The 15830-nt window shown below is 37.9% G+C and overlaps 1 protein-coding gene across 22 annotated transcripts in view; it reads left to right on the top strand.

The window, feature by feature from the left end:
- The window catches only part of ELAVL4 (ELAV like RNA binding protein 4), a 152134-nt gene that overhangs the window by 61024 nt on the left and 75280 nt on the right, over nt 1–15830 (top strand). For 2 of the 22 annotated variants that reach the window (XM_024238654.3, XM_054534920.2), the window contains exon 1: nt 31–404. The exons of 12 other annotated variants lie outside the window; for them this stretch is intronic. In XM_024238654.3, coding sequence (XP_024094422.1) covers nt 381–404 — 24 coding nt within the window. In that variant the 5' untranslated portion in view covers nt 31–380. Of the gene's footprint in view, nt 1–30; nt 405–8341; nt 10356–10613; nt 11380–15830 lie in introns of those variants that run through there. 8 more of the 22 variants (XM_024238700.3, XM_002810844.4, XM_054534886.2 and 5 more) reach the window with 8 other exon arrangements.

The following is a 15830-nucleotide window of genomic DNA, read 5'->3' as shown; positions in this document are numbered from 1 at the left end:
TGGGTTTTGTGGGGCTGGGGGTGGATGCAGCGGGGTTAGGAATCTCAATTTCCGTGCTGGAAATTTAAACCTCGAGAGGCAGCTCCTGGATACTGAACATTGAGATGGGCAGTTGTGTTTCGGGGGACTGCGCAGTCAAAACGGCAAAGAGAGTGATTTATTTGGGCTTCAGTAAATGCTGCATCTTGTATTTCAAAGAGTTTCCTGTCATGACCTCATAAAAAAGAGGAGGCGGCTTGTATGTGTAGCAGTGCCTGGCGTGTTGAGTTGTTGCTTCCTTCTCTGGGCAGCAGCTCTGTAAGAAGGAATGTCAGCTTTTACATAACGTTCCTTTCCGCTTTTGACACACTGTATGAGGGTCCATCTTCTTCTGATCACAGATGGAGTGGAATGGCTTGAAGATGGTAAGTGAAAAGAGGAAGGCAGCCTGGAGGTCCCAGCCCTGTGTGTGTGTGTGTGTGTGTGTGCGCGCTTGTATGTGTGTATGTGTAAGGATGCCGGACTGTGCATCGTAAATCACTGTGCTGATCGTTTGTGTATGTATGTATGTGTGTGTTTATTAGTATTTCTCTTTTCTGAAAACCAGAATCCATCTCCAAGTGTAATGGCACTGCATGCACACAAGGCACACACACTGCCTCTTCCAGCAAACACACATTTTAGCCAAGGAAGGTTGGTGTCTTTTTTGACAATCAATGTCACCGTCACTGTTGGCTGGCGTGTCCACCGCCTCTGTGAGCCTTCAACGGAATTACACGGCTGCTAAAGTTAAAGGCACATTTCTTTTTCAGTCTCATGCTAGGAGTGATGGGGAAGGATGGGAATGAGGGGTGGAGGAGGTGAGATTCAGTACCAGCAGATGCAATTGTGAAACAGGACTTTCGGATGTGGAAGGGGAAGTGGAAAACCTTTCTGCCGAAGTAGTAAATCTATTTTTAGCATCATCTTTTTCTGAAAAAAGAAGCAGGGAAACTCCTTGAGTGCCGCTTCTGTCGCCTGATGTTGACCCTGAAGATATGGCACAAAATGGCATGATTAGATGCCACGAGTGCCCACTTTGACTTTGAATTTTCACCAGCAATAGGTTTCACGGGGTTTCAGAGCTGGGTATGGGGGCAGGCTGTAAATTCATAACCATCTTACTTATTTTTCCCTAGAAAAGCCTGGGGAGGACTTTTTGCTCTGCATAGATGTTATAACAAAGCTGTGGTCTTTTTCCTATTCTTAGAGGATTGCCTTTGTCTGGCTGCTTGTTTTGATGGGTGTAAAACAAATAAGATTAGACCGAGCAGCCCAACTGAAAGCGATAGCTGGGAGGAAAACCCAATGAAAGGTTGCCGGGGAAACGAACAGAGGAGAAGCCGAGTAGGGAGCAGGTGGCTATCATGAGAACACACTGCAAACAGTGTAAAAAAAAGGGGAGGGGGACAGGACCTCGATTATCTTTGCTGTTCTTTGTGGCCAGCCCAACTTTAATTATTCGTTATTAATAGGTGTTAATTACATTTCTAACTCTGGTTTACAGTGATTTTTAGAAATCTATTTTTAAGCATCTGTTCTGTCTCCCCTGTTTTTGTGTGTGTGTGCGTGTGTGTGTGCGTGTGGTTTTTGTTGTTGTTGTTGTTGTTGTTGTTTAAAAAACCCAGAGAGGAGGAGAGGGGGAAGGGAGGGTAGGGAATCTTGCTTTTTTTTTTTTTCCTTTTTCCCTCTTTTCCCTGGTGTGAAATTGTACATGCGAAAAATCGCAAGGAATCCTGTGAGACCATTTGAAAAAAATGTAAATTATATTGAATGAAGTTGACGGAAGCATAATAGTGAACTCCCATAGCTGATAGGTTCTGCAAATGATTTCTTAGAAATTTCCAGCAAATATTCATAGGAAAAATATAGGTAGAATAGATCTACCCTAAGCAGTGATTTGGAGTTAGGTGATATTGGTATTTTTACTAAATCGGATGTTGATACTATAGTTTCAGGGGAATTCATTTTACCTCTCATTTTTTTTCCTCAGTAGAAATTACTTTATAAAATAATAAATGAAGAGCTTTTTGCTTTCCTTCTTTCCCCATGCCCACAGTCACAGGATCCATCAGGCTTGCACTCTCATAACCACTGCCTTCCATTTGGCATTTGGTCCTGGTTCTGGTCTTGGCACAAACTGAGTGAAAAGCTGATTTTTATATTAGTGTCTTTGAACGTCTGGGACCCATGTGTGCACTGGGTGACAAGCATCTCTCTTTTTTTCTCTAAATGTGTTTTACTAATAGTCTCTTTTTCTCATGATGGTGGGTACCGTAAGGATTGAAAGGTGTAGTACTTGGGTGAACAGGAGATAGCGTAAAAACAACTGAAATGGTGATCTGTTAGGGTTTTTTACCAAAGCACAAAATAGATGCATGATCAGGGAGCTAATTGTAAGCCCAAAAATGAGAGATTTAAAAATGCTGAAATACATTAAAAGATTAGGAAATATAATTGGCTTTATTGAAAGTACTCTTAATTTTTACTCTCTTCATTGCAAATCCCCCCAATTCTTTTTTCCTTGCAGGTGCGTCTTTTTGTTTTCTCTTCTTATTAAGGGATTTAAAAATTTTGTTTTCACTCTTGAGGTAAAAATAAATAAACTTATATTTTTTGGCATACACTTGAACCTTGTGGCCATATGTTGAGTGCATAAGCCTGTGTCAACTTTAAAAAAATAGAATTTTTTTAAGTCTCTAATATAGTTTCTTTTTTATTTTCTGAGAATTTTCTGGCAATTTCTAGTTAGGGGAAAATAATTTCTGTAAGAAGTGTCATCTTGGCTTGGGTTGTAAAAAAGACACGTGGTTCTGATGCTGACCTTTCTCGATCCTTTGTCTTAAAAATATTAATGCCTGCTACCTTCATGTGGAAGTGTGCCCTTATGGAAGCACAAGGCTGAATGTGCATTTATTAAGAAGTGAAAATCCAATTGGAAATATTTCTGCAAAAAACATCTGACTAAGTCGCAGTTTTAATGATCAGAATGTCCACATATCTCATAGTAATGTAACAGCTAAATCATTTAATATTTAAATTTTTGAAAGGGTAAAATTAACATAGATGAGGAAGTAGCTGAAAAATTACTTTGACAATCGTTGATTTACAAGGCAATTTAATATCTCATTTTTTAAAAAGCTAACAAACAACTTAACCATTCATTTGTGATCTCAGTCCCGTTCATTTCTACCTGCCATTCATTCAAGTCATTCTCCTGGCCAGATATAGATGGCCTTGCTTCTGTTTGATGGTTTGCACAAAACCTTAAAACTTTTTCTCTCACAATACTCCTTCCTTGGTCCTTTGAAAATTAGGGTGTTGTTATGAGAGGAAGGCCAGATTGTTGTGAGATAATAACTATAGAATATTTTAAAAGAGAGAGAAAGAAAATGAACTGCGCATTTGCCTTTTAGTTCTAAACTTAGTCTTTAAATTGAATTTGGGACACTTTAGACTTCAGATATTTTTAACTTAGGATTTCTGTTAGGGATAAGCTATTTGAAATTTCATACCTAGAAATTATTGCATGCATGGTGCTTTGTATGTGTGTGTTCAATATCTCTAAAAGGACTTGTGGATGAATTGAGGTGTTTTTCTCAAGTTAGAGTTACTATGAACAACAATAGGATTTCCTCAGAGTAAGTCCTTTTCTTTGATTGATTTCTTCCCTTTACACTTATTTCCTTATTATAGGTGGGTTCTTTTCCTATATGTAGGCCAAATACTATTTCTTCCATGAGGAGATATGCTGCTTCATTTAGCCCTGAGCATCTTAACACCTTATTTTAATTTTTTTAAAAAAAGAAACAAATTGTCTGTATGTACCTCAAGTAAGAAATGGTTGTCTTCATAGAGGTCATCATACATAGACAAAAGTACTTTGGCCTTGACAAATTTCTTCGTTAGCTCCAATGATCTGTGGCCACCAGGCAGTTAATTTATATGCCTAGACATTTAATATGTACATTTGTTGGTGAGCTGGCCAGCGGATGCTAAACACACGAGTATGCGCTGGCAAATGCTGCAATGCAGTATTTTTTTCCCAATGTCATTGGGAATTTTGGGGCTAGGAAGGGACATGAACATTTTCAAGCTTTTATCTTACTATTGTCCAGTCGACGGGCAATGTTGTACAGATTTGGTCAATTCTCCTTTTGAAAGTAAAGTCAACCTTTTATTTACCACTATCCATTCCCCCATCCATTTAATGTATATGTGGAAAGTGTGTGTGTGCGAGAGAGGCAGAGAGACTCTGTGTGTATCAGTATAAGTGTGTTGCGGATTCCTGCACCTGTCTTAGGCTTTCCTTATTTGGTATTACTAAACATGTATACACACTTACTTGCAAGTATATGTGCATCTATAAATGGAGAGAAAACCAAAGTGGGCTGCTTCCCATAAGAACTGGTTTCTCTTCATGACTCCAAGAGTTCTCATCAGAAAAATATGAAATTTCAAATATTCATTTAAAAAGATATATTCAGACCCTGCAGTCTGTTAGTAACCAAACACCTTTCTTTAGCTGCCACTTAAGAAATTATAAGTGTGCAAATCCACAACAATGTTTGTGAGCTAAAAGCCATCCCTTCAATCAAGGGCCTGGGTATGAATTAAAATGTGTGTATGTGAGTGTATATGGATATGTGTATGTGAGTGTATATGGATATGTGTATGTGTATGGTGGCGGGGGGGTGGGCAGGATGTTTTTCTTTGAGGGCATTTGAACCTAGTCTTTCCCATTGGTAAAAATGAGGAGGTAAGATGGAAGTGTTAACACCTGTGCTTTGCTTTGTAAGTTGGTGTGCAAGTGTGTGTGTATTAGGAACATCCTTATATTTTTGAAATCTCCACGTATTTTAGGGGTAAAGGGCTTTTATAGGTCACTGGCTTTCTAAGGGTAAAAAAAAAAAAGAGAAGGTGATCTGTGGGTGGGTGGGAGTCACAAGCAGTAATTGTCTTAAATTAGCTATTTAGCAGTGAAAAGGGAGAAAAGGCAGGAGGACAAGAGTGTAGAAGAGTACCAACATGTGGGTCTGCTCTTTCTGGTATAGGAGATAATGAGTGATAAATTTGAACTGGTGCAGTGCAAGATGCCCGATAATTTCTCAGAACCTTGACTTTGCAGGTCCATTACTTCCTTGCTTGCTTGTTCACACCTTTAATTATATCCTGTTTGGGATGCTAGCTGGGGGCACCAAAGATAAGCCATTTTGCTTGTTGTTTACTTCATTAGGTATTCAAGCAGTGTATTCACAGTAGCTTTGGAGCATCCGTGTTAGGAATTGAGCAGTTTGGAAATGGAATTGTTAAAAAAAGAACAAAAAAATAAGACAGCAATCAGCCAGCTAGCTTGCTTTGGATGTTCACATCCACTCTGCTTAATGGTAATATTTATGCTTTCCCTTGTACATTAATTAAGAAATAACTTACGCAGTGTCAGGGCTGTTAATAGGCTGGTGACTTTCTCTCTCTTTCTCTGTCTCTGTCTCTGTCTCTCTCTCTCTCTCTCTCTGTCTGTCTCTCACTCTAGCTCCAGCTATCTCTTTCTTTCCACCCCACCCCTGAGACTGTCTTTGCTCAGACCATTTTAGGACCAACCAACTTTGCTTTAGGGGAACTCATATTCAGATCCTTGTTGTATCTAATACCAAAGGTATTTCTCCCCTCAATAAAGATCCCCCTCTACAAGGATCAAGAAATGCTGAGAGCCCTAAAGGAATCCTTAAATAAATTTTGGTTGAGAAAGCAGTAGAAGTGTTGAGGAAATAAGGTCAGTGTAATTTTTGTGCTTGCGTTTTTGTTTTTTGTTGTTTTTGGAAAGTCTTATTTTTAACCCCAAAAGTAAAATGCAAAACTAGCATATGTGATTTTTTTTAATGAAAAAAAATATATGTCATAGGTCTCTCCTGAAAATAACTTCCCTTGGACTCTTCATTTGAAAAATAACATGTAAACTTTAGCTTAATTTTTGAATTACTCATTTTAAACTATAAAATATAGTTCATAAATATTTTTTCCATAGGAAGTTTAGTTCTTTTTTCAGGCTATGGGGAAGCAGAGAAATGACCCAGCAAAGATGGTGAATTCTGAAAAAAACACAGCATGGAGGTTTCCTCTGTTTGCACTTCGTGGCATTGAATCTTCTCCTGCTTCTGTGAGTTATCCTTTAGCCCTTGAAGTTGTTTTGCCAACAGTGTTCATAGTAGAGACTGGCTGTCATTCCTTGTTGGGTGAAGTTGTATTTGTTGAGGACTTACTATGTGTATTTCTTTGGAACATGGAATCCAAGGTCACCATTTCTTTTTCTTTTGACAGTGGTCAAAAGACATAATTAATTAGAGGATAAGTCCCTGTGATTGGAGATAAAGTTAGGGTGAGGGATTTTTAAGGTGGCACATTGCACAATGAGGTTTGTGTCAGATAATGAGAAAAGGTCTGCTGGAACATTCAAGTACATAAATGTCTTTCCTTCTGTATTTATAAGCATCTAGGTGTGACTCCAAAAATAGAAATAAGAGATCTTTTGGACATTTTAGTCTATAAGGTTTCATGTGTTCACATCTTCAGCCTCAGGAAGAAATATAGAAGTTTGGATTGTTGAAAGGAACTTGTCTTTCAGTCAGCAGCCCATGAAGCTTGGCTGGAACTGGTTAATTTTACAGAAACATGAATGTCTTGCCTCCTTGCTTCTGACATAAGTGGCTTTTTGAATTCCTTTTCCTCTGTTACCTCCCAGGAGCATCTGAACAGATAGTAATCCTTTTGGCATGCCAAATTGGAAGTTTGCTAGTGGAGCAGAAATCATAGTTACTTTGTCATATACATCTAAATATTGTGGTGTGTGTGTGTGTGTGTGTGTGTGGCGTGTGTTGTAGACAGCTGTGAGCCCCGGTGTGCCGTGGGATGTGCCAATAATGGCTTCTCAAGTACTCTGTGTTTTCCTAAGCTGCCAGTCTAGACCCTTCAAAGGTTTACTTTCTAATTTGTACATGAAAAATAACAGGCTGAGGTGAACTTTTTTTTTCAAGTGCCCCCTTTGAAGATGCAGCAGTAGTAAATACTGCTCTAATGATAAACTTTAGTTCTAAGTGCTACTTAAAAGTCTGTAGTAGAAAGGCTGAGAACTTGCCATCTTTACTAATGAAACTTTCATTAGGAAAATGCTCACTTAAAAGGGAGTAAACGACCAAGTCCCTGAAATTTGTGATTTTGACCAGATTTGACTTATCTTTTCTTATGTTACTTTTTGTAATGCAGCCAACCACACATCCAAAATTCCTGGTATTATACATGTCTTCAACATTAATTATCTCTGTTGATGCACTGGGTACAGATAGTACAATTCCCACAAGTCCAGATTCTTACTGTAACACCAAAACAAAAGTGATATTTATGAATAATATTGGGAAAGTTGTCCTCATAGTAACCATCCCCCAGAGGAAGCTTTATATAAATGTGCACTTATTATTCAGGATATTAAAAGGGAATCCTTAGCTTTTACTTTTTAATTTGGGCTAAAATATGTAAATTGGTTTTATTTTGGAGTTTCTCTGTTTTAGGTGACTTTGGGGGAGGATAACTTTCTAGCTTGATTATATTTTAATCACCTCTGTAGTGGAAAAGTTAGTCTTAAAAGCAACCTGCCTATCGTGATTAGGACCCAGAGGGCCTGTGTTCAGATGGGGCTAAAAACATATTATATTGACCTGTACACATGTAGAAAAATTAGATTTGTTTCTACTAGATACCACTATTACCATGCCTTTGTTGGCAAGGCTATCTCAGGGACCAGAGAACCGTGAGTCTGCCTCTGGCCTCCGAGGAACATCATGGTGTGCCTGTACAGGCAAGCCTCTAAAAAGATTGTTCTTTGTCTTAAGAAACTGGCAAGTGCAAAGGACTTCAGAGTCAGTTGAACTTAAGTTGGAATCCTAACTCTTCCAGTTACTAATTGGGCAATCACAGATGAGTTACTTCAACATGAGCCACAATTCCTCATCTTTAAATGGTGATGATAATATCTAACTCACAGGGTTTCTGCAAGAATCAGATGAGAAACAGTATTTGAAGGCACCAGTCATACATAGGACTTGAAAATTGAAGGTGCTTTGAGAGTGTTAAGTCTCTTTCAGCCTGTCAGTCTTTCTGTCCCTTGGCAAAAGCCCTTCCCCAGGAAGAGGCCCATCTGCCCATGCCAGATGTCCTGGGCAGTGACATTGCATGCTACCCTCACAGTCTCCATACTGTCCCCAGCATGCAAGAAGGGTGGCACACAGTGTTGTTTTTTTTTTCTATGTAGACAAGCCCTCAGTTCTTCCTCGGAATTGTATGGCTTTATTAAGTTTTCTGCATCCTCCTAGGATTTCGCAAGCTGTATCCATGATCTCCTTTGGAATTAGAATTCACTTGGGATTTAGTTGTCAAAAGAGAAAAATGATGAAGATAAAATTAATTTTAACCAGTGCTGTTTTTTTAATTTCATGAAAGAGCCTGTTAGGAAAGTTAGAAGTCAGCCAGAAAGAAAATAAAAATAGGCTAAGCTTAATTGATATGGTCCCATCTTTCCTGTCTGTATATTGTAACTTGCAAATTATTTGACTTTTTCCTAGAAACCAACTTACTTCAGATCTATTTTTTTCCTTTTCACTGTATCAGCTGTTTTCCTCCTTTCCCCTTGTTTTCCCAATAGGCTGAACTTTGAAGTTCTGTTTCTCACGGAATGGTGAAGAGGTTGAGGCAAAAAGTGGCTTAATGAGATTTTTGTAACTTGCCGTCAGTTTTCCTTCTGCTTGGCAAGGCAGGATGATGGATGGCTTTGGCAGTGTGAACACCTCTAGAAGTGATCAGATTGACTGAAGAGATGTGCAGGATGTGAGCAGAATGCTGACCCTCAATTCATTACCCTCCCATTTGAAGAAAAAAAAAAAGAGAGAGAGAGAGAAAAGAGGAAAACAACCACAAAAGCCTTGGTGTAGTTGTTGATTACACACACTTGGGAAGGGGTAATGGGTGGCGTCAGGACTGGTGTTAGGTTAAACCTAATTTTGTACCTTTGTCCCAAGGGTCTGAAGGGGGAAATAAATAAATAGGCACCATAAATTAATTCACGAATTGTTCTAAATGGGGACCTGTTGCTGTGACTTGTTGCCATTATGAAGAAATAATACAAATTGTCCTGAAGGGATTCAAGATTCAAATTGAAAACACAATCTTGAAACACCGATTTTGAATTCTACTTCATATGCTTACAGGCAGGACATAAAGGGAAGTCGATTTTTTTCTTCAATTTAATCCTTAAAAGTAGGGGAAGGGGTTATTAGTTGATCTGATATCCCAAATGCCATTTTGCAGGTCCTATGCTAATAAAAGAAAGAAAGAAAGGAAAGAAAGAAAAAGAAAGAAAGAGAAAAAGAAAGAAAAAGATCCTTTGCTATGGAACAGGCAGACAATAAAACTTTTCTCTTTCCATATGAATCTATTTTAAGTCTTCACCAAGAATCTTTGGAGGATTTTGCAGGTGTGTGTCTATACATATTGTATGTGATATGCAAGTTCTCTGGAAGAATTTGGTTGGTTTTTAGACTGTGTTTGTATGGGCAGAAATATATCTGTAAAAAGCGGGAGGGACTTGATTTTGGAGAAGGGATGGTATAGAAGATGTTTGTCCATATTTTAGCCTTGGAAAATCTCATGCCTATTAATGAAGGACAAAAAAGAAATAATTTAGTGATTTGAGCAGGCAAATGAGAAGGTTGGATATTCTTAGGACCTTCTTGCTAGGTAGGTGTTTGTTTATTTAAAAGTTAAAAATTCATCCGTATTTAGGTCAATACTTGAATCTCAGTTCCTTCTTTTTTTTAGATTTCTGGCTGAAGTTTTTCATGAGAAGAAAAAAGACTTGGAGCTTAGAACTGCTTTAGTAAGAATTCTTAAACAGGTCTCCAGTCATTGAATTTTGGAGGCATGGGCTTGCAGTTGGTATAATCTTAACAGTATTCTTCCTGAACTATCCCATGTCCATTTCCCAAGAACCGAAGAACAAGTTCGCATTCTAGAACTTCAGCTGTTCTCAGCATAGTTCTGCTTGTAACAGATCTGTGACCATAGAGATCATCTTTCATATTCACTCAGCCTTGTATAATTTTTGCCCTATGGTGTCAGTTTGATCTCTTTAATGTAATTAGGGCAGGTACTGTTAACTCTTTTTTATAGAAAATAAAGCTTAGCCACTTGACTAAGCTTGCGTATTTAGTAATATCAGAAGTCTTCGCTCCAGAGTGTTTGGGAATATGTCCAGCTCAGCCAAACTTTACTTTTCTTGGGGGAAAAATAAGGTAATTTATCTTCTATATCAAATTTTTCATTGGAGAATCAACAAATATATATATTTATATAAATATATTTATATAAATATATAGTATATATAAGTATATAAATATATAAATATATATATATTTATATAAATATATATATTTCTATAAATATATATATTTATATAAATATATATATTTATATAAATATATATAAATATATGTATATATTGCATGTCTGTTGCATATAAACCATATTCTAGATGCATCCTGGAACATCATAGTATTTAAAATATATTATAGTAAGCGAGGACAATGACAAGCAGAATGATGTGGACAGTGTCTCAGCAGAGGAGGTACAATGTACAGAAGAGGGAGACATTAGTTCTTGCTGGGGGAAGGAGACAAGCTTCATGGAGGAAATGCCATTTGAGTAGAGCCAGGAAAACTGGATAGATGGAAAAATTAGAAGAAAGGGGAACTCCACATGGAGAGAATCATATGAATAATGGCATAGAGATGGGAACTTACAAGGCCTACTTAAGAAACTGTAAGTAATCTGGTGTGAATGCAGCATACGTTGTGTAAAGATAAAGCTAGAAAGAGATAGGTAAAAGCTATGATTTAGGAAGGTTCAGTTGTTTTGACTTGGTTTTTACTTTGAAGTGGTAGCTATGGAATGTCTTAGGTCAGAGGACTGTCCTTTCTTAATTCTTTTTCAGGGTCAAGACCTGTCTTTATTGAGCCATTATTTCTCAGAAGTTGAAGTCACCCTAAAGATACTTCTAAATTAGACGTTGGTTAGGCGAATCGGCATTAGAGCACTCTTCTGGTCATAATGTGATGTTATGATGATGATGCTCATTGGTGAAGTCACATTAAGGACTGCTTTTAGGGTTATAGTGGCAGAAAGCAGTAGGAGGAAAAATATTGACTTTACTTCAGATTGTAAAGAAGTGTGCCATTAGAGGAGTACACTGCATTCTCTCACCAACAGGTCTCCAGTGCTCATTTTGTGGGATAATGTGTGGCCAGAGAGAAGATGGTGGTGAGTGGGGAATATGCTTATTTTCTCCAGTATAAAAATGTACACACTTCAAACTTGCAAGTACATGTACCAAGGCATGCTTGTTTTGACTGGTCATCTGTTAGCCCTGGAGGGCATAGATCATGTCAAATCCTCTCTTATTTCAATGTCTAGTACATAGTAAGTACTCAAAAAAATGTTTATTGAATTAGGTTGTCATAATATGGCTTTTGTTGGGGGTTTTGTTTTTATTTTTGATTTTTAAAGAGCCTGAACTACAGAGTTAGACTTGTGGATCTTGGATCTGTCATCAACTTCTGGGAGCCTATTTAGCCTGACTAACCTAACCTTTCTGACCTTCAATCTCTTAATATGTAAAACAGAATGAATAAAACTTCATGGCTTAATGGGAGGATCCATTGAATTGTATCCTTGATACACTCTATTGGACAGGATAACAATATTAGTAAGTTACTAGATTCTAGTTTTACCTATGGATAGTTTATTGGGTCTTGACTGGCATTAAAAATTAAAACAATGGAATGATAGAATTGAATGAAATAGAAAAGAAAGTATTATTGGCTGGTACTTATTAAGGGTAAGTATTATTTCATGAATCTTTGTTTCAGTTACCTATGTTCTGTGTTGTGATATGAAGCTGTGGTGTTCAATGGTGTTCAGTATGTTCCTTACTTTTTTGTTTTACTTTGTTGGGTCATGGTCAGAAAAGTTTGAGAAATACTGGTCTAGATAATAGTGAGCTCTGTATTATCCAAAGGAAAAATAACGGTCAGCTTTTTTAGAACTATGCAATGCAAGATCTCTAGTATCTTCCGAGTTATTAAAGAAAGGATGACTTCTAGTTGTTTTAGATTTAATATGAAGCATCATATCCTACATCTTTGATAACTACTAATGTCTGCATGGTATATGTTGGGTCTCTCTATTAACCAAAGTATTTATTAACTAGGAAACCTTATGCCTTGGTTGTGCTATGTAGCAAAACCTGCAATGTAATAATAAAAGTGACAATAATCAGTAGTGAAGGTGACCTAGAGGTGGGACTAGAAATAATAAGATTAGCTTTCATTTCTTGAGCTCTTGATATGAGTCAGGCACTGTGCCTTACAAACACCATCCCTTTTAATCCTTAGAACAAACTTAAAAGGTAAATGTTAATTTCTCTATTTTATGGACAAGCTAACTGAGGTTTTGAGGGATAAATTAAGGTTACACAGCCAGTAATTGGTTGGGCCAGGATTTGATTTGAACCCAGATTTGTCTGATTCCAGAATAAAATTTCAAAAATTTTTTCAGTTCCATGAAAATGTATTAAAGTGCCTACTATGTGTTAGCTCTGTACTCCTCTACAAAGATAAGTCAGTCTCTGTCCTTGAGGGTTTACTAGCTGCCCTTTGTATTTTACTATGTGAGAAGGTGAATAAGGATTTATTTTATCACAGCAGGGCAGACACATAGAGTACTGTATATTTTACTTCAGAAGTGTTAAGAAAAGTGCCTGACACATAGTAGGCATTCACTAAAGATTTATTCCATTGAATTGGAGTTGGAGTAATCCTCCTCTAGGGATTAGGGAACCTTTGTACTAAAGAAACACTGTACATTTTTATATGTTTAGCTGTATATGCCTAGTGGCACGGGTATTCTTACCTGCAATGTGGGCAGATCCATCTGTCCCAAATCCATTCAGTGCCTTTTGGAGCTCCTAAAACTGGCAGCACAGAAAAGCCAACAAGAGCTCAAGAACTCAAATTGTAAACTTCAAGTTTCATTCAGCCAGAGAGAACATTTTCCATCTTAGTGTGAAAAGCAAATCCCAGGGCAGAGACATTTGGAGAATGATAAATGGAAGGTGGGCTTCTTTAGAATGGAAAATTGTTATTATCATTGTTATTGTTATTTTTACAATGCCATTTACTAGCTTTATAAATTCAAGCAAGTTATATTTCCTCTCTAAGCCTCAGTTTCCACATTTTTAAAAGGATTAATACCACTCAGGATTGTTAGGATTAAATAGACCCATTTGATAAAAACTTACTGAGACTTACTATTTGGTAGTCTGTAAATATTTAGTAGTAAAGGAGACATGGCCCGCTGCCCTCAAAGAGCTGAATATCTGGTGAATGTGCTGTGAGAAGTGGGATTCAGACTCCCACCACCGGCACAGGTCACTACTGATAGGATGCAGCACTCTACAGTCCTCCTTGGGGTATGTATGTATTGTCATATACATGTCTCAATTGCATCATCAGAATTTCAAGTTTATTGAGGGTGAGTGAGCTCAGATATTCATCTGTTTATCTCCGCCTACCCCTAAGTTTCATCCTTGCCTGTTGACACAATGTTACCTTATACAGTAGTTGCTAGGTGAATCCAGCCCAATTCAGCAAATATTTACCAAGTGGCTCAGGGTACAGTGCTGGGAAAGGGAGAGTAACATTTGCTGAACAGAGTTGAATTTAAAACAACTTTAGAGCATAAAAGGGGAACAGTGTTATGAAGTGGTGATATACTACACTAGTGCTAAAAATACCTGTGATCTACTCAGGAAGAAAATAGGGCCCTAAAGAAAATTCGGCAGTAAGCCTAAAAAATAATGTATTTTTTCACTCTCCCAGTGCTGTTTTGTTTGTATTTCATGGAGAAACAGTGTATTTGCTATAAGCACACAATTAAGATGATATTTCAGAGATGGCTACTTAATTCATCTGTGGCTCAGGACCAGGTCTAGGTAGCTTCACAAAACCCAGGAGCCCCTCTGTGGCCAGACTCCTTCTCTCCTTTCCAGCCTCCCATCTTGGGTCTCTTTGCCTTCTGTTCATGCTCCACTGTAGAACTGCACCACGGTGTTCCCTACCGATGCTCACACAGATCCCTCGGTCTCCAACATCTTTCTGCTTTCTTCATCTGGCTTCATGAGACAAATAGGAGGCCTGTGTCACCCAGAAAGGCTTGCCTTAACTCACTGTGGGTTGTAGCCAACTCTGTTAATACTGCCAGCATCATTCCATCATTGGTCTTCCACACTCCATAATCAAATGTTTATTTGTCTAGGTTTCACCACTGCCTGAACAATCAACCCTGAGTTTATCTTTTTGCTTGGCACCAAGTAGGTGCTCAGTAATTAATTGTTAACTGATGTAGTCAGATATTAATTAGGTGTTTCATAATGTGTTCCCATCAGGTGCCCCCTAGCTTATGAGTGGGATATTGGACCCAAATCCCCCTTGTTATGAAGACTGGTTTTGACACAGCTATTGCTCACCAACCCCAGTTCTGTAACTTTGAGCTGAAGATCTTGAGTATATCTATTTACGTAAAACTTTTTCCCTGATCACCATGACTCACCTGTAATTCCTCGGTAATTCTTCTTTCCTCTAGACTCCTTTATGTCACTTGCTGTCTGTACCACGCAGTTAACAATGATACATCACAATAATAGTGACCCTTTATGTAATGTGTGTGTCAGACTTTGCAGAAAGAACTTTACTTAGGTTATCTCATTAAATCTCACAACAGTTCTAAGAAATAGACATTTTTATTCCCATTTTGAAGAAAGAGGACAACGTAGTTTAAGTAACTTGTACGAGGTTACATGGCTAGGAAAATATCAGACTGGGAATTTAAAACCTAGTTTGTTTCATTCCAAAGCCCATGTTCTGTCTCCTATTTTATCTTACTCATCCCTTAAAAGGTAGGAATTAATGAGAAACATTTAGCCTAGTGGTTATTAATAGGGATATTTTTGAGATAGGGTCTCACTCTGTCACCCAGACTGGAGTGCAGTGGTGCAATCACAGCTCACTGCAGCTTCAACTTCCCAAGGAAATAGAGACTTTTGATCAAGACTGCCTGGATTCAAATCCTGGCTTTATCAGTTGTGACCTAGCGCAAATCATTTCCACTCCCTATGCCTCAACATTTTCATCTGTAAACTAGGGTTGTTGTGAGGATGTGATGGACCAATGAATATTAAGGATTTAAAACAGTTACTTGGCATATAAAGTGATAATGATCATCATCATTATTGTTATCATACAATATTAATTTGTGTCCCATTCTTCAAATTTTTGTTGAGTGCCTGCCAGACACTGTTCTAGGTAATGGTAATAGCAGTGACTAAGACAAGTCCTTGCCTTTATGAAGCTTTCATTTTAGAGGAAGAAGACAGAGAATAGAGTAAGTAAGTAATAAGTAGATCATGGCATGGTAGTGTGTGCCTGTAGTCCCAGCTACCCAGGAGGCTGAGGTGGGAGGATCACTTGAGCCCGGGGAGTTTGAGGCTGCAGTAAGCTGTGATCACACCACTGCACTCCAGCCTAGGTGGCAGAGACTCTGTATCTTTATTAAAAAAAAAATAATAAAAGTAGATATTATATATTATGTGGTATTTTATAATTTCACATAGTGAAATGCTGTTTAAAAAATAAAAGATGCTACATTAGAGAGTT

This window comes from Pongo abelii, chromosome 1 (genome assembly GCF_028885655.2).
Source record: "Pongo abelii isolate AG06213 chromosome 1, NHGRI_mPonAbe1-v2.0_pri, whole genome shotgun sequence".
Lineage (NCBI taxonomy): Eukaryota > Metazoa > Chordata > Mammalia > Primates > Hominidae > Pongo > Pongo abelii.
Note: the sequence above shows the minus strand (reverse complement) of the source record. Positions and strands in the feature narration are given on the sequence as shown.